The 25930-nt window shown below is 47.8% G+C and overlaps 1 protein-coding gene across 7 annotated transcripts in view; it reads left to right on the forward strand.

Annotated features, from left to right (window-relative positions):
- Positions 1-25930, forward strand: part of disp1 (dispatched homolog 1 (Drosophila)) — a 480584-nt gene that overhangs the window by 428892 nt on the left and 25762 nt on the right. For all 7 annotated transcript variants that reach the window (XM_038798975.1, XM_038798974.1, XM_038798977.1 and 4 more), the window contains one exon: positions 23207-23236. In XM_038798975.1, coding sequence (XP_038654903.1) covers positions 23207-23236 — 30 coding nt within the window. The remainder of the gene's footprint in view (positions 1-23206; positions 23237-25930) is intronic.

Here is a 25930-nt window from a genome sequence, read left to right on the forward strand (position 1 = left end):
TTCAGTGATTCCCCGGGGAGTGTGTCAGTATTTACAGTGAGTCCCGGGAGTGTGTCAGTATTTACAGTGAGTCTCCGGGGAGTGTGTCAGTATTTACAGTGAGTCCCGGGGAGTGTGTCAGTATTTACAGTGAGTCTCCGGGGAGTGTGTCAGTATTTACAGTGAGTCCCGGGAGTGTGTCAGTATTTACAGTGAGTCTCGGGGAGTGTGTCAGTATTTACAGTGAGTCTCCGGGGAGTGTGTCAGTATTTACAGTGAGTCTCCGGGGAGTGTGTCAGTATTTACAGTGAGTCTCGGGGAGTGTGTCAGTATTTACAGTGAGTCTCCGGGGAGTGTGTCAGTATTTACAGTGAGTCTCCGGGGAGTGTGTCAGTATTTACAGTGAGTCTCGGGGAGTGTGTCAGTATTTACAGTGAGTCTCCGGGGAGTGTGTCAGTATTTACAGTGAGTCCTCGGGGAGTGTGTCAGTATTTACTAGTGAGTCCCGGGGAGTGTGTCAGTATTTACAGTGAGTCTCGGGAGTGTGTCAGTATTTACAGTGAGTTCCCGGGGAGTGTGTCAGTATTTACAGTGAGTCTCCGGGGAGTGTGTCAGTATTTACAGTGAGTCTCGGGGAGTGTGTCAGTATTTACAGTGAGTCTCCGGGGAGTGTGTCAGTATTTACAGTGAGTCTCGGGGAGTGTGTCAGTATTACAGTGAGTTCTCGGGTGAGTGTGTCAGTATTTACAGTGAGTCTCGGGGAGTGTGTCAGTATTTACAGTGAGTCTCCGGGGAGTGTTGTCAGTATTTTACAGTGAGTCTCGGGGAGGTGTGTCAGTATTACAGTGATGTCTCGGGGAGTGTGTCAGTATTTACAGTGAGTCTCCGGGGAGTGTGTCAGTATTTACAGTGAGTTCCGGGGAGTGTGTCAGTATTTACAGTGAGTCTCGGGGAGTGTGTCAGTATTTACAGTGAGTCCGGGGAGTGTGTCAGTATTTACAGTGAGTCTCGGGGAGTGTTGTCAGTATTTACAGGGAGTCTCCGGGGAGTGTGTCAGTATTTACAGTGAGTCTCGGGGAGTGTGTCAGTATTTACAGTGAGTCTCGGGGAGTGTGTCAGTATTTACAGTGAGTCTCCGGGGAGTGTGTCAGTATTTACAGTGAGTCCCGGGAGTGTGTCAGTATTTACAGTGAGTCTCCGGGGAGTGTGTCAGTATTTACAGTGAGTCTCCGGGAGTGTGTCAGTATTTACAGTGAGTCTCGGGGAGTGTGTCAGTATTTACAGTGAGCTCTAGGGGAGTGTGTCAGTATTTACAGTGAGTCCTCCGGGGAGTGTGTCAGTATTTACAGTGAGTCTCCGGGGAGTGTGTCAGTATTTACAGTGAGTCTCCGGGGAGTGTGTCAGTATTACAGTGAGTCCGGGAGTGTGTCAGTATTACAGTGAGTCTCCGGGGAGTGTGTCAGTATTTACAGTGAGTCTCCGGGGAGTGTGTCAGTATTTACAGTGAGTCTCGGGGAGTGTGTCAGTATTTACAGTGAGTCTCCGGGGAGTGTGTCAGTATTTACAGTGAGTCCGGGGAGTGTGTCAGTATTTACAGTGTGTCCCGGGGAGTGTGTCAGTATTTACAGTGAGTCCCCGTGGAGTGTGCCAGTATTTACAGCACATCCCGGGGAGTGTGTCAGTATTTACAGTGAGTCCCCGGGAGTGTGTCAGTATTTACAGTGAGTCCCGGGGAGTGTGTCAGTATTTACAGTGGGTCCCCGGGAGTGTGTCAGTATTTACAGTGAGTCCCCGGGGAGTGTGTCAGTATTTACAGTGAGTCCCGGGGAGTGTGTCAGTATTTACAGTGAGTCCCCGGGGAGTGTGTCAGTATTTACAGTGAGTCCCCGGGGAGTGTGTCAGCATTTACGGTGAGTCCCGGGGAGAGTGTCAGTATTTACAGTGATTCCCCTCGAGTGTGTCAGTATTTACAGTGAGTCCCGGGGAGTATGTCAGTATTTACAGTGGGTCCCTGGAGTGTGTCAGTATTTACAGTGAGTCCCCGGGAGTGTGTCAGTATTTACAGTGTGTCCCGGGAGTGTGTCAGTATTTACAGTGAGTCTCGGGAGTGTGTCAGTATTTACAGTGAGTCTCCGGGGAGTGTGTCAGTATTTACAGTGAGTCTCGGGGAGTGTGTCAGTATTTACAGTGAGTCTCCGGGGAGTGTGTCAGTATTTACAGTGAGTCTCCGGGGAGTGTGTCAGTATTTACAGTGAGTCTCCGGGGAGTGTGTCAGTATTTACAGTGAGTCTCCGGGGAGTGTGTCAGTATTTACAGTGAGTCCTCGGGGAGTGTGTCAGTATTTACAGTGAGTCTCCGGGGAGTGTGTCAGTATTTACAGTGAGTCTCCGGGGAGTGTGTCAGTATTTACAGTGAGTCTCCGGGGAGTGTGTCAGTATTTACAGTGAGTCTCGGGGAGTGTGTCAGTATTTACAGTGAGTCTCCGGGGAGTGTGTCAGTATTTACAGTGAGTCTCCGGGGAGTGTGTCAGTATTTACAGTGAGTCTCCGGGAGTGTGTCAGTATTTACAGTGAGTCTCCGGGGAGTGTGTCAGTATTTACAGTGAGTCTCGGGGAGTGTGTCAGTATTTACAGTGAGTTCCCGGGGAGTGTGTCAGTATTTACAGTGAGTCTCCGTGAGTGTGTCAGTATTTACAGTGAGTCTCCGGGAGTGTGTCAGTATTTACAGTGAGTCCCGGGGAGTGTGTCAGTATTTACAGTGAGTCTCGGGATGTGTGTCAGTATTTACAGTGAGTCTCGGGGAGTGTGTCAGTATTTACAGTGAGTCTCCGGGGAGTGTGTCAGTATTTACAGTGAGTCTCGGGTGAGTGTGTCAGTATTTACAGTGAGTCTCGGGGAGTGTGTCAGTATTTACAGTGAGTCTCCGGGGAGTGTGTCAGTATTTACAGTGAGTCTCGGGGAAGTGTGTCAATTTACAGTGAGTCTCCGGGAGTGTGTCAGTATTTACAGTGAGTCTCGGGGAGTGTGTCAGTATTTACAGTGAAATCTGGGAGTGTGTCAGTATTTACAGTGAGTCTCCTGTGGAGTGTGTCAGTATTTACAGTGAGTCCAGGTGAGTGTGTCAGTATTTACAGTGAGTCTCCTGGGAGTGTGTCAGTATTTACAGTGAGTTCGGGGAGTGTGTCAGTATTTACAGTGAGTCTCTGGGAGTGTGTCAGTATTTACAGTGAGTCTCGGGGAGTGTGTCAGTATTTACAGTGAGATCGGGGAGTGTGTCAGTATTTACAGTGAGTCTTCGGGGAGTGTGTCAGTATTTACTGTGAGTCTCCGGGGAGTGTGTCAGTATTTACAGTGAGATCGGGGAGTGTGTCAGTATTTACAGTGAGTCTTTGGGGAGTGTGTCAGTATTTACAGTGAGTCTCGGGGAGTGTGTCAGTATTTACAGTGAGTTCCCGGGGAGTGTGTCAGTATTTACAGTGAGATCGGGGAGTGTGTCAGTATTTACAGTGAGTCTCGGGAGTGTGTCAGTATTTACAGTGAGTCTCGGGGAGTGTGTCAGTATTTACAGTGAGTCTTCGGGGAGTGTGTCAGTATTTACAGTGAGTTCCCGGGGAGTGTGTCAGTATTTACAGTGAGTCTCCGGGGAGTGTGTCAGTATTTACAGTGAGTCCCCGGGGAGTGTGTCAGTATTTACAGTGAGTCCCGGGGAGTGTGTCAGTATTTACAGTGAGTCCCCGGGAGTGTGTCAGTATTACAGTGAGTCTCCGGGGAGTGTGTCAGTATTTACAGTGAGTCTCGGGGAGTGTGTCAGTATTTACAGTGAGTCTCCGGGGAGTGTGTCAGTATTTACAGTGAGTCTCCGGGGAGTGTGTCAGTATTTACAGTGAGTCCCCGGGAGTGGGTCAGTATTTACAGGGAGTCCCGGGGAGTGTGTCAGTATTACAGTGAGTCTCCGGGGAGTGTGTCAGTATTTACAGTGAGTCTCCGGGGAGTGTGTCAGTATTTACAGTGAGTCTCGGGTAGTGTGTCAGTATTTACAGTGAGTCCCGGGGAGTGTGTCAGTATTTACAGTGAGATCGGGGAGTGTGTCAGTATTTACAGTGAGTCTCCGGGGAGTGTGTCAGTATTTACAGTGAGTCCCCGTGGAGTGTGCCAGTATTTACAGCACATCCCGGGGAGTGTGTCAGTATTTACAGTGAGTCCCTGGAGTGTGTCAGTATTTACAGTGTGTCCCGGGGAGTGTGTCAGTATTTACAGTGAGTCCCCGTGGAGTGTGCCAGTATTTACAGCACATCCCGGGGAGTGTGTCAGTATTTACAGTGAGTCCCTGGAGTGTGTCAGTATTTACAGTGAGTCCCCGTGGAGTGTGACAGTATTTACACTGACTTCCCGTGGAATGTGTCAGTATTTACAGTGATTCCCCGGGAGTGTGTCAGTATTTAAAGTGAGTCCCTGGGAGTGTGTCAGTATTTACAGTGAGTCCCTGGGAGTGTATCAGTATTTACAGTGAGTCCCTGGCAGTGTGTCAGTATTTACAATGAGTCCCCGGCAGTGTGTCAGTATTTACAGTGAGTCCCCGGGAGTGTGTCACTATTTACAGTGAGTCTCGGGGAGTGTGTCAGTATTTACAGTGAGTCTCTGGGGAGTGTGTCAGTATTTACAGTGAGTCTCGGGGAGTGTGTCAGTATTTACAGTGAGTCTCCCGGGGAGTGTGTCAGTATTTACAGTGAGTCTCGGGGAGTGTGTCAGTATTTACAGTGAGTCTCTAGGGAGTGTGTCAGTATTTACAGTGAGTCTCCGGGGAGTGTGTCAGTATTTACAGTGAGTCCCGGGGAGTGTGTCAGTATTTACAGTGAGTCTCGGGAGTGTGTCAGTATTTACAGTGAGTCTCGGGGAGTGTGTCAGTATTTACAGTGAGTCTCCTGGGAGTGTGTCAGTATTTACAGTGAGTCCCGGGGAGTGTGTCAGTATTTACAGTGAGTCCGTGGGAGTGTGTCAGTATTTACAGTGAGTCTCGGGGAGTGTGTCAGTATTTACAGTGAGTCTCGGGGAGTGTTCAGTATTTACAGTGAGTCCTGGGGAGTGTGTCAGTATTTACAGTGAGTCTCCGGGGAGTGTGTCAGTATTTACAGTGAGTCTCCGTGGAGTGTGTCAGTATTTACAGTGAGTCCCCGGGAGTGTGTCAGTATTTACAGTGAGTTCCCGGGGAGTGTGTCAGTATTTACAGTGAGTCCTCGGGGAGTGTGTCAGTATTTACAGTGAGTCTCGGGGAGTGTGTCAGTATTTACAGTGAGTCTCCGGGGAGTGTGTCAGTATTTACAGTGAGTCTCCGGGGAGTGTGTCAGTATTTACAGTGAGTCTCCGGGGAGTGTGTCAGTATTTACAGTGAGTCTCTGGGGAGTGTGTCAGTATTTACAGTGAGTCTCCGGGAGTGTGTCAGTATTTACAGTGAGTCCCGGGGAGTGTGTCAGTATTTACAGTGAGTCTCGGGGAGTGTGTCAGTATTTACAGTGAGTCTCGGGGAGTGTGTCAGTATTTACAGTGAGTCCCGGGGAGTGTTTCAGTATTTACAGTGAGTATCCGGGGAGTGTGTCAGTATTTACAGTGAGTCTCTGGGAGTGTGTCAGTATTTACAGTGAGTCTCGGGGAGTGTGTCAGTATTTACAGTGAGTCCCGGGAGTGTGTCAGTATTTACAGTGAGTCCCTGGGAGTGTGTCAGTATTTACAGTGAGTCCCTGGGGAGTGTGTCAGTATTTACAGTGAGTCCCGGGAGTGTGTCAGTATTTACAGTGAGTCCCGGGAGTGTGTCAGTATTTACAGTGAGTCCCGGGGAGTGTGTCAGTATTTACAGTGAGTCCCGGGAGTGTGTCAGTATTTACAGTGAGTCCCTGGGAGTGTGTCAGTATTTACAGTGAGTCTCCGGGAGTGTGTCAGTATTTACAGTGAGTCCCGGGGAGTGTGTCAGTATTTACAGTGAGTCTCCGGGGAGTGTGTCAGTATTTACAGTGAGTCCCCGGGGAGTGTGTCAGTATTTACAGTGAGTCTCGGGGAGTGTGTCAGTATTTACAGTGAGTCTCGGGGAGTGTGTCAGTATTTACAGTGAGTCTCCGGGGAGTGTGTCAGTATTTACAGTGAGTCTCCGGGAGTGTGTCAGTATTTACAGTGAGTCCCGGGAGTGTGTCAGTATTACAGTGAGTCCCCGGGGAGTGTGTCAGTATTTACAGTGAGTCCCGGGGAGTGTGTCAGTATTTACAGTGAGTCTCCGGGGAGTGTGTCAGTATTTACAGTGAGTCTCCGGGGAGTGTGTCAGTATTTACAGTGAGTCCCCGGGAGTGTGTCAGTATTTACAGTGAGTCTCCGGGGAGTTGTGTCAGTATTTACAGTGAGTCCCCGGGAGTGTGTCAGTATTTACAGTGAGTCCCGGGGAGTGTGTCAGTATTTACAGTGAGTCCCCGGGATGTGTGTCAGTATTTACAGTGAGTCCCGGGGAGTGTGTCAGTATTTACAGTGAGTCCCGGGGAGTGTGTCAGTATTTACAGTGAGTCCCGGGGAGTGTGTCAGTATTTACAGTGAGTCTCCCGGGGAGTGTGTCAGTATTTACAGTGAGTCCCGGGGAGAGTGTCAGTATTTACAGTGATTCCCCTCGAGTGTGTCAGTATTTACAGTGAGTCCCGGGGAGTATGTCAGTATTTACAGTGGGTCCCTGGAGTGTGTCAGTATTTACAGTGAGTCCCCGGGAGTGTGTCAGTATTTACAGTGTGTCCCGGGGAGTGTGTCAGTATTTACAGCACATCCCGGGGAGTGTGTCAGTATTTACAGTGAGTCCCGGGAGTGTGTCAGTATTTACAGTGAGTCCCGGGGAGTGTGTCAGTATTTACAGTGAGTCCCCGGGAGTGTGTCAGTATTCACAGTGAGTCCCCGGGAGTGTGTCAGTATTTACAGTGAGTCCCCGGGAGTGTGTCAGTATTCACAGTGAGTCCCCGGGAGTGTGTCAGTATTCACAGTGAGCCCCCAGGAATGTGTCAGTATTTACAGTGAGTCCCCGGGAGTGTGTCAGTATTTACAGTGAGTTGCGTGAGTGTGTCAGTATTTACAGTGAGCCCCGGGAGTGTGTCAGTATTCACAGTGAGTTCCGGGGAGTGTGTCAGTATTTACAGTGAGTCTCGGGGAGTGTGTCAGTATTTACAGTGAGTCTCGGGGAGTGTGTCAGTATTTACAGTGAGTTCCCGGGAGTGTGTCAGTATTTACAGTGAGTCTCGGGGAGTGTGTCAGTATTTACAGTGAGTCTCTGGGGAGTGTGTCAGTATTTACAGTGAGTTCCCGGGGAGTGTGTCAGTATTTACAGTGAGTTCCCGGGGAGTGTGTCAGTATTTACAGTGAGTCCGGGGAGTGTGTCAGTATTTACAGTGAGTCTCCGGGGAGTGTGTCAGTATTTACAGTGAGTCTCCGGGGAGTGTGTCAGTATTTACAGTGAGTCTCCGGGGAGTGTGTCAGTATTTACAGTGAGTCCTCGGGGAGTGTGTCAGTATTTACAGTGAGTCTCCGGGGAGTGTGTCAGTATTTACAGTGAGTCTCCCGGGGAGTGTGTCAGTATTTACAGGAGTCTCGGGGAGTGTGTCAGTATTTACAGTGAGTCTCCGGGGAGTGTGTCAGTATTTACAGTGAGTCCCGGGGAGTGTGTCAGTATTTACAGTGAGTCCCGGGGAGTGTGTCAGTATTTACAGTGAGTCTCCTGGGGAGTGTGTCAGTATTTACAGTGAGTCTCCGGGGAGTGTGTCAGTATTTACAGTGAGTCTCCGGGAGTGTGTCAGTATTTACAGTGAGTCCCGGGGAGTGTGTCAGTATTTACAGTGAGTCCCGGGGAGTGTGTCAGTATTTACAGTGAGTCCCGGGAGTGTGTCAGTATTTACAGTGAGTCCCGGGGAGTGTGTCAGTATTTACAGTGAGTCTCCCGGGGAGTGTGTCAGTATTTACAGTGAGTCCTCCGGGGAGTGTGTCAGTATTTACAGTGAGTTCCCAGGGAGTGTGTCAGTATTTACAGTGAGTCCCTGGGAGTGTGTCAGTATTTACAGTGAGTCCCGGGAGTGTGTCAGTATTTACAGTGAGTCTCCGGGGAGTGTGTCAGTATTTACAGTGAGTCCCGGGGAGTGTGTCAGTATTTACAGTGAGTCTCCGGGAGTGTGTCAGTATTTACAGTGAGTCTCGGGGAGTGTGTCAGTATTTACAGTGAGTCTCCGGGGAGTGTGTCAGTATTTACAGTGAGTCTCCGGGGAGTGTGTCAGTATTTACAGTGAGTCTCCGGGGAGTGTGTCAGTATTTACAGTGAGTCTCCGGGGAGTGTGTCAGTATTTACAGTGAGTCTCCGGGGAGTGTGTCAGTATTTACAGTGAGTCTCCGGGGAGTGTGTCAGTATTTACAGTGAGTCTCCGGGAGTGTGTCAGTATTTACAGTGAGTCTCCGGGGAGTGTGTCAGTATTTACAGTGAGTCTCCGGGGAGTGTGTCAGTATTTACAGTGAGTCTCCGGGGAGTGTGTCAGTATTTACAGTGAGTCCCCGGGAGTGTGTCAGTATTTACAGTGAGTATCCGGGGAGTGTGTCAGTATTTACAGTGAGTCTCGGGGAGTGTGTCAGTATTTACAGTGAGTCTCCGGGGAGTGTGTCAGTATTTACAGTGAGTCTCCGGGGAGTGTGTCAGTATTTACAGTGAGTCTCGGGGAGTGTGTCAGTATTTACAGTGAGTCTCGGGGAGTGTGTCAGTATTTACAGTGAGTCTCGGGGAGTGTGTCAGTATTTACAGTGAGTCTCCGGGGAGTGTGTCAGTATTTACAGTGAGTCCCGGGGAGTGTGTCAGTATTTACAGTGAGTCTCCGGGGAGTGTGTCAGTATTTACAGTGAGTCTCCGGGGAGTGTGTCAGTATTTACAGTGAGTCTCCGGGGAGTGTGTCAGTATTTACAGTGAGTCTCGGGGAGTGTGTCAGTATTTACAGTGAGTCTCCGGGGAGTGTGTCAGTATTTACAGTGAGTCTCCGGGGAGTGTGTCAGTATTTACAGTGAGTCTCGGGGAGTGTGTCAGTATTTACAGTGAGTCTCCGGGGAGTGTGTCAGTATTTACAGTGAGTCTCGGGGAGTGTGTCAGTATTTACAGTGAGTCTCCGGGGAGTGTGTCAGTATTTACAGTGAGTCCCGGGAGTGTGTCAGTATTTACAGTGAGTCCCGGGAGTGTGTCAGTATTTACAGTGAGTCCCGGGAGTGTGTCAGTATTTACAGTGAGTCCCCGGGAGTGTGTCAGTATTTACAGTGAGTCCCCGGGAGTGTGTCAGTATTTACAGTGAGTCCCGGGGAGTGTGTCAGTATTTACAGTGATTCCCGGGAGTGTGTCAGTATTTACAGTGAGTACCCGGGAGTGTGTCAGTATTTACAGTGAGTCCCGGGAGTGTGTCAGTATTTACAGTGAGTCCCGGGAGTGTGTCAGTATTTACAGTGAGTCCCCGGGGAGTGTGTCAGTATTTACAGTGAGTCCCCGGGAGTGTGTCAGTATTTACAGTGAGTCCCGGGAGTGTGTCAGTATTTACAGTGAGTCCCGGGAGTGTGTCAGTATTTACAGTGAGTCCCGGGAAGTGTGTCAGTATTTACAGTGAGTCCCGGGGAGTGTGTCAGTATTTACAGTGAGTCCCGGGGAGTGTGTCAATATTTACAGTGAGTCCCCGGGGAGTGTGTCAGTATTTGCAGTGAGTCCTGGGGAGTGTGTCAGTATTTACAGTGAGTCCCCGGGAGTGTGTCAGTATTTACAGTGAGTCCCCGGGAGTGTGTCAGTATTTACAATGATTCCCCGGGAGTGTGTCAGTATTTAAAAGGGGCCCTTGGGCAGAGTGTAAGTATTTACAGGGTGTTCCGGGAGAGTGTTTGTATCCCGGGGTGCGTGTCAGTATTTAAAAAAAATATTTTTTATTCTCCTTTTTCACATTTTCTCCCAAATTTACACCCAACAATAAACAATGATCAGTAAAGAATGTAATGGCAATCCCCATATCAATATCAACGGTCCCATCCTCCCACAAAATCCCAGACATTATGTTAACATAAACAAACGACAAAATGGATTCAGGAATCACATACAGTCTCCCCCCCCCTCCCATCTTGTGTTCATGTAATCCAATTCTCGAAAGTGCATAATGAATAACGCCCATGAATTGTGGAACCCCTCCATCCTTCCCCTCAGTTCAAATGTGACCTTTTCAAGCATCAGGAATTGCAGCAGGTCCCCACGCCATGGCACAGGGTTGGGAGGTTGATCTCCACCCTAACAGGATCCACCTATGGCCGATCAACGAGGCGAAGGTGACAACATCTGCCTCCGCGCCCGTTTCCCACCCTGGCTGGTCCGACACCCCAAATATGGCCTCCCGAGGGCCCGAGTCCAGTTTCACATGCACCACTTTACAGATTACCCTAAACACCTCCTTCCAGTAATCCTCCAGCTTTGGACAGGACCAAAACATATGAACGTGGTTTGCAGGGCCTCCCCCGTAACGTTCACACATATCTACCCCCCTCAGAGCCGGCTCATCGTTGCCCTTGTGTGGTATGCTCTGTCCACCACCTTCAGCTGTATCAGCCCCAACCTCGCACACGAGGTGGAGGCGTTCACTCTCCGGAGGACCTGACGCCAGAATCTCTCCTTCATACCCTCTCCAAATGGTTCTGAATGGAGGAGAGTTTAGGTAGGGGGTCAAGATTGAAGGCGCTAGCGATAGCGCTGCTCCCGACGGCCTCAGGGATGTCCTCCCACTTTGCCTTGATCCCTTCTAGCGGCGCCTTCTCCTTCTCCAAAATAGCCCCGTCATCTCCCCCGTCATCAGCACCTCCTTCAGCAAAGTGGAAGCCGGCTCTACTGGGAAGCTCTGAATCTCCTTTCTGGCAAAGTCTGGAACCTGCATGTATCTAAATATTTCCCCCTGCTACAGCCCATAATTCGCTCCCAGCTCCTTCAATCCTGCAAAACGACCCCCAAGAAACAAATCTTTTAGTGTCCTAATTCCTTTCTCCTCCCATCTCCGAAAATTTCCATCCCACTACCCTGGCTCAAATCTATGCTTCCCCCGAATTGACATTTCCCTTGACCCGAAGTGCTGTCGAAACTACCTCCAAATTCTCAACGAAGCTGTTACTACCGGACTCCCCGAGTATCTCCCCGGGGCTGTCGGGAGCAGCGCTGTTGCTAGCACGTTCAATCCCGACCCCCTACACAAAACTCTCCTCCATTCTGACCCACTGGGAATCGACCCCTCTGACCCAGCTCTGTACCTTCTCCACATTCGCCGCCTAGTAATAATACATCAGGTTCGGAAGACCCAAACCCCTTGCCTGCCTTCCTCTCTGTAGTAGCACCTTTTTAATTCTGGCCACCTTCCCTCCCCATCTGAATGAGGTAATCATCCCTTCAATCGCTCTAAAAAAAAAATGCCGTTGGCAGGAAAATCGGCAGGCATTGAAAAATAAACAGGAATCGCGGCAGCACATTCATTTTAACCGCCTGTACCTGACCCACCAGTGACAGAGAGAGCATGTCAGTATTTTTAGGGGATCTCCAGGAGTGTGTATTTACTGTGGGCCCTGGGTGTGTGCCTGTATTTACAGGGAGTTTCTGGGAATGTGTCAGTATTTACAGTGTGTGCCTGGGCATGTGTTAACATTTACTCCCAGGAACACCCTGTGTTTACGGAGACTCCCGTGCATTGTGAAACAGAGACCAATGCCCTAAAGCATTTTGGTTGGTTTGTTTTCTATCTTTCCCACTGCCACTTCCACCACACATCCATCCCCTCTTAAGAATTTAGATCCACAACTCAATTGAACAATATGTCTTCTGAGGGACATAAGTGAAAGGGCAGTGTCCCATGGCCATATTGAAGTTCTATTTTGCTCCATGTTGTTGTATCTGAGAGAAGATTGGATTTACCCTATCCACTGAGCTGTTTGGCGTAGTGCTTCCAAACGGGCACATGCTGAGACGGCTGTGCGAGTCAGGCAGCAGCTGTGCCTGATCTTCCTGACTCCTTGTGCCCACTTGTCTAAAACAATCAATCACCGTGATTCACTTGCTCATTATTGCATAGTTCAGATAGCTCCATCAATTAAATAGCCGCTTTGAAGTGACTACCATATTTCACAGTATTCGTACGGTATGTTTTGAAACAAAAAACCCCAGGACGGGGTGAAAGTGCCTGAGGTGATTTGATAGCTGTACTTTTATAGTCCACCTTCCTTCTCAGACCATTGAAATTGTGCTAATTGTGTTGGACACAGAATTGTGTTTGCCTGTCAGAAAATAAATCTTTCCTTGTTTTTGGTAAATGTTACGATCTGCACAGACCGTGGGGCTTGGCATGACTCACACAGGCCTCTGGGGTCAAGGCAGAAAAGTTCAACCTAATCCTATAATAGCTCCAGTTATGTCCTGTTAATGTGGAATACCCTGGCAAAATCATCCTGTTCTGTTTTTAGAAATAATTCTCTGACTTTCTTCAAGTTGTAGTCTTTTGCAGGCCAAGATTCAGAGTCTGCCTTTGGAACCACTTTCAAACATAGCATATTGCTGTTAGTGGGATCTTCCTGTGCACACATGGCCAACACATTTCCTAGATTACAACAGTGATTACACTTCAAAAATACTTATTGGCTGTAAGGCACTTTGGAACATCTTGGGCGGGATTCTCCCGTAACTGGCCGATGGCCCGACGTGACGCCAAGAGCGGCACGAACCACTCTGGCATCCGGCCATCCGGCCAGAAGTTGCGGAATCCTCCGCACTTCTGCGCATGTGCGAGTTGGCGCATGTGTAGAACCGCCGGTGTGTTCTTGTGCATGCGCAAGGGGTTTCTTCTCTGCGCCGGCCTTGGCAGAGCCTTACAGAGGCCGGCGCGGAGGGAAAAGATCCTCCTGCCCACCCCCCCACCCCCTCCGCCAGAGGACTCCGGTAGACAGCCTACCAGCCAGGTCCTGCCGTGATGGACCATGTCCATTTCATGCCGGCAGGACTGGCCAAAAATGGGTGGCCGCTCAGCCCATCGTGGCCCGTAGAATTGACAGGGGGGCCGCTGCCAACGGCCCCCGACTGGCGCAGTGTGATCCCTGCCTCCGCCCGAAAACCGGCACCAGAGAATTCGGCAGCGGGCGGTGGGGCGGGATTCACGCTGCTCCCCGGCGATTCTCCGACCCAGCGGGGGGGTCGGAGAATCCAGCCCCTTGAGTCTGGATCTAAAGAGGTTGATTCAAGTTGCCCTTGAATTGAATGCAGAACTCTTCAGCACAGCCTCCATTTCCCTCACCCCCTCTTGAAGGGTTAGCATAAACAGGGCAGACTGAATTGTCTTCTATAAACCTGGTTCTTCTGTTGCTTCTATCTTGAGCTTGTCCAATTCTCAAGCCACTGGACCTTGATGCATTGTCTCAAGCACACTCAAGCAAACCTTTCAGCTTTACTAAGCCAGCGTTCTGACTAGCTTACATTGCATTGCTGCTGTCTTTAACAATAAATACATTCACATATTGTTCTACTGAGTGAGTATAAAACAGGAAGGTCCCATTAACCTGGGACCATAAGCACCTACTCTGTTTATGCAGTAGTGAAGATGCTACAATTGAGTCTCTGCTACCAATGGACCATCAGATAGCAAGTATCAGAAATAAGCCTGAAGTTGCGGCACTGGATAAGAGAGCTCTATCCCTGGTCAGTGCCGATATTCCATCTCATTAGGTCTATTGATTACACCAAAAAGAAAGGATTTATTTTGCGGGTCTCACAACCTCAACGTGTATGTCCAAAAGGTTTTTACAGCCAGTGTCGTACTTTTTTTTGAAGTGCAGTCATTATTGCTGGGTAAGAAATGTGGCAGGCAATTTGTGTGCAGCGAGATCCCACAGGCAGTGTGAATAATTGGAATAATAAAAGTTATATTGAAGATTTAAATTGATGCATCAATTGAGGTCTAGTTCCTTTGTGATCTCTGTTTATTTACAGCTCCATCTGTTCTCAATTACAGCATTTCTTACATTTTAATGCTGCTCATATTTCTGGGTGGCTTGTAATTTTATGGCATCTTTGTTTTTAGGAAACTTCCACCTCCTTCCCTTTGTTTGAATCCCTTTGGTCCTTGTTGCTAACTGTGCAGCTGAGGGTGGAGGCGCACAACTTACTCCCAGCCAGACCGATAGTCAGTGACGCGGACTAACGAGGCATGAGCATATCCACTCGGTTAACTACCACCAGTCTCCCACCCCCATGACACAGGAGCCAAGCACTGGTCCCTGCTCTATCTCAATAGTCACTGGCTGCTGAACTCAGAAACAGAAGTAAGCTAGTCAATCCCTTAAACTTGTCCTGACATTCAGTTAGATCATAGCTAATCTGTATCTTAATTCCAACTTGGTTCTGTAACCCCCTCTGACCTAATAAAAACCTGTTCATGTTATTTTGATGTTTTCAACTGACCCCAACCTCAGCCACCTATACAGCAGCTTGCCAAATGCCTTCTGGAAATCTAAATAGATCACATCCACTGGCTCTTCTTTGTCTAACTTCCTTGTTACCTCCTCAAAGAATTCTAACAGATTTGTCAGACATGACCTCCCCTTGATCGAAGTCAGACTAACTGGCCTAAAATTTCCTGTCTTCTGCCTCCTTCCCTTCTTAAACAGCGGTGTTACATTAGCCACTTTCCAATCCTCTGGGACCCTTCCTGCATCCAGTGATCCCTGAAAGATCACCACCAATGCCTCCACAATTTCCTCAGCTATCTCTTTTAGAACCCTGGGGTGTAGTCCATCAGGTCCAGGTGATTTATCCACCTTCAGATCTTTCAGTTTCCCCAGAACCTTCTCCTTAGTGATGGCCGCTACACTCACCTCTACCCCCTGGTTCTCCTGGAGCTCTGGTATCACACAGGTGTTTTCCACCGTGAAGACTGGTGCAAAGTAACTATTCAGTTCCTCTACCATTTTTTTGTTTCCTCCTTGTTACATCCTCGATGAATTCCAGTAGACTTGTAAATCCATGCTGACGGTCTGATTCTACCACTGTTTTCCAAGTGCTCTGCTGTAAAATCGGTGATAATGGATTCTAGAATTTTCCCCACAACCAATGTCAAGCTGACTGGTCTATAATTCCGTGATATCTCTGCCTCCCTTTCTAAATAGTGGGGTTACATTAGCTACCCTCCAATCTGTAGGAACTGTTCCAGAGTCCATGCAATCCTCAAAGATGATAACCAATGCATCCACTATTTCCTTAGGAACTCTGCAATATAGATTATTGAGCCCTGAGGATTTATTGGCCTTTAATCCCATCAATTTCCCCAACACCATTTGTACTAATGCTGATTTCCTTCAGTTCCCCTCTCACTAAACCGTGCTCGCCAATATTTCAGGTATGCTATTTGTGTCCTCATTTGTGAAGACAGAATCAAAGTATGTATTTAGTTGGTTAACCATTTTTATTCCCCATTATAAATCCCCATTTCTGACTGTAAGGGACCTACATTTGTCTTCAAAACTCTTTTTCTCTTCACATACCTATAGAAACTTTTACATCAGTTTTTATGTTCCTCACAAGCTCACTCTCATAATCTATTTTCCACATTTTCACCAATCCCTTGGTCCTCCTTTGCTGAATTCTAAACTGATCCGGATCCTCAGGTCTGTTATTTTTCCTGGCCAATTTGTATGTCTCTTCCTTGGGTCTAATGCTATCTCTGATTTTCCTTGGAAGCCATTGTAGACCTGTTAAGAGGCATGTGTAGCCCCAAGTGCAAAATATGAAGTGGTTATTGGGTAGTATGGGTGCCGTTTTCTGTACAGCGATGGTCATGGTGGCACACGCCAGATAATATCGCCACGTCCCTCTGTTTGTCGTGTCTCCCATGTACATAAATCGGGCCTCATGCCTCACTTGCAAGCACCCTTGAACCAGAGTTTTGGGCATCCTACTGGTCTTCTCACCCCAGCTGCCTCCTTGGGAATGCATGAGTCTTCCGTTCTGCCCGAACTAGAGAAGTTGCCTCTGCTTAATGAGTGGTGGCTTGCATAGGAAATTTACTTTTGAAAGGACATTTGCGCAGGTGATTTTGTTTTTCAATAAGGTGGTGTGAAGATGGAAATTGTTGAGTTTCCTTTCTTGGTAGCTATAAGTCATCGATGCTTCACAGCCTTACGGCCAGCTGCTGAGAAAACAGCCCTCCAGAGCCAGCACCTTTGTCCTAAGGGTCAGCCAAAGGTGGTAGCTGCTTTCTGTGTCGAGAGCTGCATTATCTGTCCTTATGGACCCACGGTAGTGGAATGTTACAACCGAGGGCAGCAATGTGACAGACAGCAAGTCCCACAACCATAGTTTTCTGGACACTTATAATGCGGGAGAGACAATCCCATCAGTGTTTGTGGCTGAGTTTCTGTGTGAGTGCTGCCTGTCATCAGTGTGGAGAAGTTCTCTGATCAAGATGTGCTGTACTTGTGGCTTCATTTTCAGTCGGGACAGACCCTGGAACTTGCTGTCTGACCGAGCACGCAGGTAAACCCCTCCCAGTTCCGGAGAGAAGGCGAAAGTCAGGGAGATGGAGAAGAAAAGGGGAGGCGATGGCATATTGGTAATGTCACTGATCTAGTAATACAGAGGTCCAGGCTGGTGGCCTGGGGAAATGAGTCCATTTCTGGCAGCTGGGGGGATTAAAAAAATTCCGTGAATACATCTGGGATATAAAACGAGTCTCAACAATGCTGACCATAAAAATATCACCAATTGTAAAGGTGAGCTTCCGGGCTGCAGGTCGAGTGTGGGGTGAAAGGTGAGCTTCCAGGTTGCAGGTGGTGTAGGGTGTGTGGGGTGAAAGGTCAAAGGTGAGCTTCCGGGCTGCGGGGGGTGTGGGGTGAAAGGTGAGCTTCCAGGCTGCTGGTAGTGTGGGGTGAAAGGTGAGCTTCCGGGCTGCAGGCGGAGTGGGGTGTGTGGGGTGAAAGGTCAAAGGTGAGCTTCCGAGCTGCAGGTGGAGTGGGGGGTGTGGGGTGAAAGGTGAGCTTCCAGGCTGCAGGTGGAATGGGGGGTGTGGGGTGGAAAAAGAGAGGGCAACAGTGGAAAATATGACCAGTCCGATTTGGAGCTGGCTTATTTTGGATGCTCCCGGATTCTGCAAAAATAAGAAGTACCTGGATTCCGGGTCCTGATTGCTATTCAGTGATTCTGACCATGAAGAGGAAGAATAGGAACTCGGGTCTCCTTATGGGCGGCACAGTGGTCAGCACTGCTGCATCACCGCTACAGGGTCCCAGGTTCAATTCCAGCCTCGGGTGACTGTGTGCGGAGTCTGCATGTCCTCCCTGTGTCTGCGTGGGTTTGCTCTGGTTTCCTCCCACAGTCCAAAGACGTGCAGGTTAGGTGGATTGGCAATGCTAAATTGCCCTTAGTGTCCAAAAAGGTTGATGTACCATCAATTGAACACGAGACGAGTTGCTGGACAAAAGTATGGCTTTAATCAGCTAGATGTTAGCCCTGCGGTCGATTACAGTATATGGACAACCGCCGGGAGTACTGGGTATTTATATCCCGCCCTGGAGGCGGGGTTAACTCAGCCTCTCGACCAATCGGGGAGCCGTCACATGACTGGTCTCAACCAATCGGTCGAGAGGCACATTATCGACCAGGGCCAATGGTAAGCCGGTGTTCTGCACCAATGGCAGGCAGCTATGCTAATCATACCACCACAAAGTTTAGGCGGGGTTACGGGGATAGGGTGGAGGCATGAGCTTAGTAAACTTAAGAAGGCTGCACTTTCCACAGACTCCTGCACTGTAAATTCTAGGATTCTGTGATTCTTACATAGTGGAATAGCCACGTATGAAGAAAGGGTGCCTGCGGAATGGTGACCCAGGATGAAGATGTACCGGGAGGACATTTTTAGGGGGAAGTGAGCAAAGAGAGTGGTAATTGGAATGCCGGTTTTCGGGCGAGATTGAACGTCTCGGTGCGCCCGACTAGGTGACGCAGCAAGGCTGGTGAATCTCACGAAAGGCCTCTCGAGAGATTTGCGATGCTCGGAACTCCTCAGGAGATCTAACAAGACGCCACGATCTGGATCGCATCCTCCCTGGGCAAGATCCTGATTAACATATTTAAATGAGCCTAATATGTCTGTGTCTGATTATGCCAAGGCCCAGGGACGAACATCCATGCCTGGGAGACCTCACCCTGGCACCTGGGGGCACCTCCCAGACCATCGGAGGCTCCTGAGGGTGGTCGGGCTTTAGGCAGGGCAGTGCCCTGGCACTCCCACTGCCACCTGGGCACCTTGGCATCGCCAGGCTGGGAGTGGCACTGCCAGGATGCTAGGTTGGCAGTGCCAGGTTGCTCATGCCAGGTATCGCGCCCGGGGGTGCCCTGTCCATAAAGATGTGGGGTGAGCGTGGGGATACTCTAAGAGGTAAGATGGGGGGGTTCGGAGGCTGGGGTGGGGTGCCTGAGGAGATCAAGCGATCGGGCAGCATTTTAAAATGGCGCCCAATCTCTTCTTGCACGTCAGTGCAGAGAGTGAGGTAAACATGGCCTCAGCGTGGATTCCTCACTGATGCCAAAAGAAAAAGTCCCGTTTGATAGTGGGGCTGTTCTCGGTGCTGCAGGCCCTGAGAAACACCTGCTCCTCCCGTCCAAAACAAGAATTATTTTTGTTAAATATGCCCTTAACTTCCGCTGTCCGAGCTTGGTGCTCAGTTCCAAGCACAGTGTACCAGATGGACTCATCACACCGCATTCATGTGCAAAATTTTATAGGCCGTGTAGGTTTTTTGCCGGTCCATAACACCCTCTAAGGCAGCAAGGGAGCCAATCAGCAGTGTGGTGAAATGCATCACTGTAAATACACAAGGGGTTAATGTAAATACACTACAACTAAGTAAACACTAGAGGGAACGCCGGAGATGTCATGACATGCAGGCATGTAGAGAACTGGTTCAATAAATTACATTGAACTTACTTCAATGTCTGGAGTATCTTTTGGGCAAAGCTGAATCGATTTGCAGCCTGTGTTATTCCAGAATACACAACACAACATGGTACCAGTAGTGCCTGTTGAATCTATATAGTTCAACTCAGCAAGATCCGTGACAACTAGCAACAGCACCCAGGCAAGATGATCGAGATTCTGGTTCCTCAGCAGCTCAGGTACCACGGCAATCTCAGTGCCAACTGCCGTGCATTCAAACAGAGATTTGAGATTTACCTGGTAGCGTCCGACCTAGATGGCATGGCCGATGCTGAGAAGATAGATCTTCTACTCACCATTGCGGGTGAAAGTGCAACAGAAATCTTCAGCTCCTTCAAGTACTCCAAAGGGCAGGACAAGAGAGACTTCCAGACAGTCCTGGACAAGTTTGAAAACTACTGCGAGGTGAACACAAAGGACAAGTCTTCAGACGGGGAGCGCTGAGGAATCAGAGACGGCACGCCACAAAGGACACTGACACAAGTAACTTTGTGAAGGGCTCAAATTCTCCACTCGGTGTGGTCATTGAGCGCAACAAACACAACAACAAAACCTACAAAAACAACAAAAAAGACTGATGGAACCATCAATTCACCAGACACGTGTTTCCGATATGAATCTAGGCTTTAATTGACTTACTTCAGAGCCAGCCTGTTACCTGTCAATGAACTCGTAGTGACCCAGGCTGACTCTGGACGCGGGTATTTATACAGCTGCACTAGGGGGAGGAGTTGTGGGCGGAGTCAAGGGTGGAGCCCAGTACAAGTTCCTGAGTGCTCTCAGCGCTACTCCCCCTAGTGGTAGGATAGCGCTACAGCGCTTACAAAGACAGTGTGAATTAACATATATACATCTATATTACATTCACCACAAAGACAACAAGAAGCGTACCAGAGGCAACAAGCATGTCAATAACAACAATGACAACAACACTGGAACGACTGGTACGACATGGTATAACTCTGCAAATGCGGGATAATGTAACAGCACAGTTCCTAACACTGGCAAGAGTACAGACATACCATGGCATGACAGCACAGATGCAATACTGCATCGCTACCACAAGCATCGAGGAAAAATAAATGTCCAAATCAGACAGATTTGACCATTTGAACACCTCCTGATGACTTCTTGGTTCTTTAAGAACAGGGACACTGACAGCGTTCACAAGGAAATGACAACATCACCATCGACACTTCCATAACAGCACAAGAAAGCCACTCGACCGTATAAATTCATGAACTTTGGACTCATACATATTATTTGGTATTGTATAATCATCACTGCCATCATGATTTGTACATGTCATCACTTATCTACCTATTTTGTTCAATTTTCTTTAAAAAAGTACAGAAAATATGTAAGACGAAGAAAGGGGGGATGTGGTGATATGCGTCACTGTAAATACACAAGTGGTTAATGTAAATACCCTACAACTAAGTAAACACTAGAAGTAGCACCAAAGACATGCAAACATACAGCTAATGAACACATAGAATAGGACACGACCAATGGGCAGTCAAGACACCCAGAGGTTACCCTACCACAAGGGGGCAACCCATATATAAGGACAGGGCAGACATGCTCTGTCTCTTTCCACAGGCGACCCTTAGAGAGAAGGACAGGGGCAGATCAGAAGCATCACACCCAGCACGTGGCTTAGAGCAGACTGGTTAGATAGACTGAGTTACTGTAGCAAGATTAGCAGGAGAGTCAAACTCATAGAGAACTGTGCAACTGGTTCAATAAATCACATTGAACTTACTCCAGCATCTGGAGTATCTTTTGGTCAAAGCTGCATCGGGTTGCAGCCTGTGTTATCCCAGAGTACATAGCACATCAAGCAGTAGCTCTGGTTCAGGTTTCACTGATGTTGTAGTTGAGCAATATTGGGCAGAATCTGTTATCTGTTCAAGTGTTTGAACCGGGAAGGTGAAGGCAGCAGTTTCCCTGATCAACAGTTGATTCACTCTGTTTGTACAGCTGAGATGAAGATTGTCCAAATATAGGTTACACCGTACACGAGAGGATTTGGAGACGCTTAGAAATTTATTTAACAATTATTGCTGCTTGTAGAACAGATGGTAAATTACACTATTCCCAAACTGCAACTGTAATCCTACCAAGGGCGGCCAAAAATACAAAAGTTTTTCTCCAGTCGCTGCCAGGTTTCTCCACTGAAACGAGTAATTTCTGCTGGGGCAAACGCAAATTACTGCACAGCCTCCAAACCTGCAATAAAAGCAGAAAATGCTGGAAGTGCTCAGCAGCAATGGAGGGAGAAACCGAGCTAACGCTTTCAGCAGGGGCCTTCTTCAGAGCATTGTCCTCCTTTAACACCATGTTCACAATCAGAGCAATACCTACCCTTTTCCTCTTATAAGAACATAAGAACATAAGAACTAGGAGCAGGAGTAGGCCATCTGGCCCCTCGAGCCTGCTCCGCCATTCAATGAGATCATGGCTGATCTTTTGTGGACTCAGCTCCACTTTCCGGCCCGAACACCATTACCCTTAATCCCTTTATTCTTCAAAAAACTATCTATCTTTACCTTAAAAACATGTAATGAAGGAGCCTCAACTGCTTCACTGGGCAAGGAATTCCATAGATTCACAACCCTTTGGGTGAAGAAGTTCCTCCTAAACTCAGTTCTAAATCTACTTCCCCTTATTTTGAGGCTATGCCCCCTAGTTCTGCTGTCACCCGCCAGTGGAAACAACCTGCCCGCATCTATCCTATCTATTCCCTTCATAATTTTAAATGTTTCTATAAGATCCCCCCTCATCCTTCTAAATTCCAACGAATCCCAACAAATAATGTTGAGCCCCCATCTGAAGACAGACCAGCGATGTGACTCATGGGCCTCCTAATCAGTCGAGCTCAGACAACACCGCAGGCCACATTTAGCCACGGAGCTATCAGATGATCATGCTTTCCTATCCACCTTTGCTTCCTTCATTTTCCCATTTGGTTCTGGAATTCCCTCCCTCAACCTCTCTGCTTCTCTCTCCTCCTTTACAACCTTCCTCAACTCCAACCTCTTTGATTCGGTGTCAACTTTTGTCGCATAACTGCTTCTGTGAAATTGCCTTGGAATGGAACGAAATGAAATGAAAATCACTTATTGTCACAAGTAGGCTTCAAGTGAAGTTACTGTGAAAAGCCCCTAGTCACCATATTCCGGCACCTGTTCGGGGAGGCTGGTACGGGAATTGAACCGTGCTGCTGGAATGCTGCACTTCTGTTAAATGTGTTTTTCAAATGCAAGTTCTTGTTGTAATATTTGTAGTGTCACATTGTGAAAACTGATTTCACACATTAGAGATCTGATTTGTAGTCATCCAGTACTATAATTACCAATCTGGCAGTCACAAATGTTAAAAAAGTATTACAGAAGTAGAGATTCCACATGAACCTTCCCACAAGGCGAGGGAGATTGGAGGGAGAACCCTCCATGGGATTAACATAGGACAGTACAGCACAGTACAGGCCCTTCGGCCCACGATGTTGTGCCGACCATTTATCCTAATCCAATATCAACCTAACCTACACCCCTTCAATTTACTGCTGTCCATGTGCCTGTCCAAGAGTCGCTTAAATGTCCCTAATGACTCTGACTCCACCACCTCTGCTGGCAGTGCATTCCACACACCCACCACTCTCTGTTTAACGATTACAGTCAACCATCTCCTAATGGTAACTTTCAGAGGGCCTAGGCATAGAGTGTTGGCCTAGCACCTCCAGCCCTGGGAGAAACTTGGTCAGGGAGGTTAGTGGTGTCGTGGTAATATCATTGGACTAGTAATCCAGAGACCCAGACTAATGCTCTGGGAACAGGTGTTCACATCCCACTGCAACTGATGGAATATAAATATAAATGAACCTCGAATATCAAGCTGATGATCATGACAACTTGCATCAATTGTGCAAAAACCTTCTGCTGCTCTAATATCCTTTCGGGAAGCAAATCTGTTGTCCTTACCCAGCCTACATGTGACTCCAGACACACATCAAGGTGGTTCACTCTTAATTTCCCTAGCAAGCTATTTAGATGAAGGGAAAGTAGGGCTGGGCAACATATGCAGGCATTGCCACATTTCAGGAAAAAAAGAAAGAAAAAAAAGTGGGGGAATCTTTTTTTAATGAAATTAATGAACACATTTTAGTATTTGCGTTTAACTTTACTTATTTCTGTGCTTTGCTTTCAGACCTCCGAGGCCCTTCCGGTTTCCCAGAAGGTGAGTATCTTAGAGCACCAGCGTTTCTGCCTCTTGTACACCAGAGCCCAAAACTGAAAGGAGTTCCCAGCCAGTTCTATTCTGAGACCCGGAGCCATACGTGCAGAGCAGTGTCTTGGGTCTGATCAACTGGTGCCATTATTCTCTGCAAAGACTGACGACTTTTAAGATGTACTTGTTAAAACATTTACTGTAACAAATTACTAAAAAAATAGTAGTTTCATTTTGTAGGCAATTTTTACTTTACATTAGAGAAAGGTACATTCCTCTTGATAGTTAACACATATTGCACTCTCTGTAGAATTACTATCTTTACAGTCACTCTCAGCCTCTGGTGGGTTACGTTCATTTTTACTTTCCCAGCTGCACAATGTCTAATCCCAAAACTGACTTTTACTATGAGGGTTAGACTGCAGCTTCTTTTCCACCAGCCCAAGCTAGGTGAATCCTCCTGCTTCCTTTAAATCCTTGTGAACGTGGTGACTTCAGTCGAAGTGCAAGTGGTGAACAGTAGAATCAGCATTTTCTATGCTTCGGGTGTTAAACTGGCTACCGGTCTCCTCTCTGCCTCTCAGGTGGCTTCAGGCTGCCTCTAGCCTAACCATTCTCTGTCTGTGATACTTATGGATTTGTAGGGAAGCCTGTAACCTAATCTCAAATATGCATTCCTCTTCACCATGGCAATGCGAAACGCATGAGCCTTGTATCTAGGTAGGAATACCAAATAACTATTTTTGATCCCAACTCCTTTAATCCTAGAAGTAAGTGGAAAGTTTACAGCACGACTGTTTACAACCCAATACCTATAACACCTTTCTGAAACTTTGAGAGACTCGGGGTCTACTCATGGTATACCCGGAGACTGCTGTTATTGGCACCATGAATAACTGTCTTGCACCTTATTCTCAGTAAGACAACCTGACTTCTGCTTTGATCTCTATCATCTAAGCTTACCGTCAGGCAGACTGCAGAACAGGTCATATCACCCACTTCATTCACCTTCAATTTAAAGCGGCTGACCCAAAATATAAAATCTCTTAAACCAGAAAACATTGAAAGTATACAGCATGTCAAGCAGCATCTGCGGAAAGGGAAATAGTTAATATTTCAACCGATGACCTTTCGGCAGAAGTGAAAGGTTGAAAGGTCATCAACCTGAAATGTTAACTTTTTTTTCTCTCTTCGCAGCTGCTGCCTGAATTGCTGAGTATTTCCAACATTCACGGTTTCTATTTCAGGTTCCCAGTTTCTGTAGTATATTGTTTTTGTTCAGTGCATGGTTTAATGGTTGTTGGGAGAATTTGGAGTGTGTGTGCTACCAGCCTCCTGCCACTTGGTACCACAGATGCTCCAGCAAATGCCCTGTGTTTCTTCTATTAAGAATATGAAAGATACCCAGAGCAAGGATGTCATGATTACGCTATCCTTTCCTCGACTTTTGAATCTGTATTATGCATAGATTGCTGGATATACAATGTGCTAGAGTTAGCGCACATTTGAGAACACTTATATAATGTGAGGGGAAATTGGCTTTTACTTTGAGCCTCCAGTCAAAAGAAGTCATTGTTTTCAGCCAAGCCGCGCCTGCTTCCACTGACATCCGCTCCCATATCTCCAGGTTGCTGGACTGGGAATAACAGTAGGGAGTATGGTAGCACTGGTGATGTTCCTGGATTAATAATCCAGAGCAATGAGTTCAAACCGCACCACAGCTGCTGGGGGATTTAAAATACAATTACAGGCAGTCCTCAAACTTTATTACATCCGAGTTACAACGAATGGCACTTAGTATTTAAATTCACACCCTACTTCAACTTTGCAATGTTGGGTTCAACTTTCTGACATCACACCAGCACATTCATATTCATAGAATTTACAGTGCAGAAGGAGGCCACTCGGCCCATCGAGTCTGCACCGGCTCTTGGAAATAGCACCCTACCCGAGGTCAACACCTCCACCCTAGCCCCATAACCCAGTAACCCCACCCAACACTAAGGGCAATTTTGGACACTAAGGGCAATTTATCATGGCCAATCCACCTAACCTGCACATCTTTGGACTGTGGGAGGAAACCGGAGCACCCGGAGGAAACCCACGCAGACACGGGGAGGATGTGCAGACTCCACACAGACAGTAACCCAAGCCGGAATCGAACCTGGGACCCTGGAGCTATGAAGCAATTATGCTATCCACAATGCTGCCGTGCTGCGACATTCTGCACTGCCCATCTGTATGACTAGACAGGTCGAACAGTCTTTACAAGTTTGGAAACAAGTGTTTAGTTCTGTCAAATCTTTTTTGGCACAGCTGTCACAATTTTTATGCACTTATGTTGTATGTAGTGTGTGCTCAGAATTGCAGAAATTCAAGGTTAGACAGGCAACTGAGAATGACCAATTGTCACCAATTGGTCGGAGGCCGTTTACATGATTATATACATGATTGCTTATGCATATCATCACACCGAAGTCATCAGTCTGTGCGTGTTCACTCTGCGAACATGTAGAAGTTCAAGTTGCGAAGAAGAGCTCTGAATACAGGACTGTCAAAGAACAAATAAAATTACAGCACAGGAACAGGCCCTTCGGCCCTCCCAGCCTGCGCCGATCCAGATCCTTTATCTAAACCTGTTGCTTATTTTCCAAGGTCTACTTCCCTCTGTTCCCGCCCGTTCATATACCTGTCTAGATGCCT

Source organism: Scyliorhinus canicula, chromosome 6, assembly GCF_902713615.1.
Source record: "Scyliorhinus canicula chromosome 6, sScyCan1.1, whole genome shotgun sequence".
NCBI classification, from domain to species: Eukaryota; Metazoa; Chordata; class Chondrichthyes; order Carcharhiniformes; family Scyliorhinidae; genus Scyliorhinus; species Scyliorhinus canicula.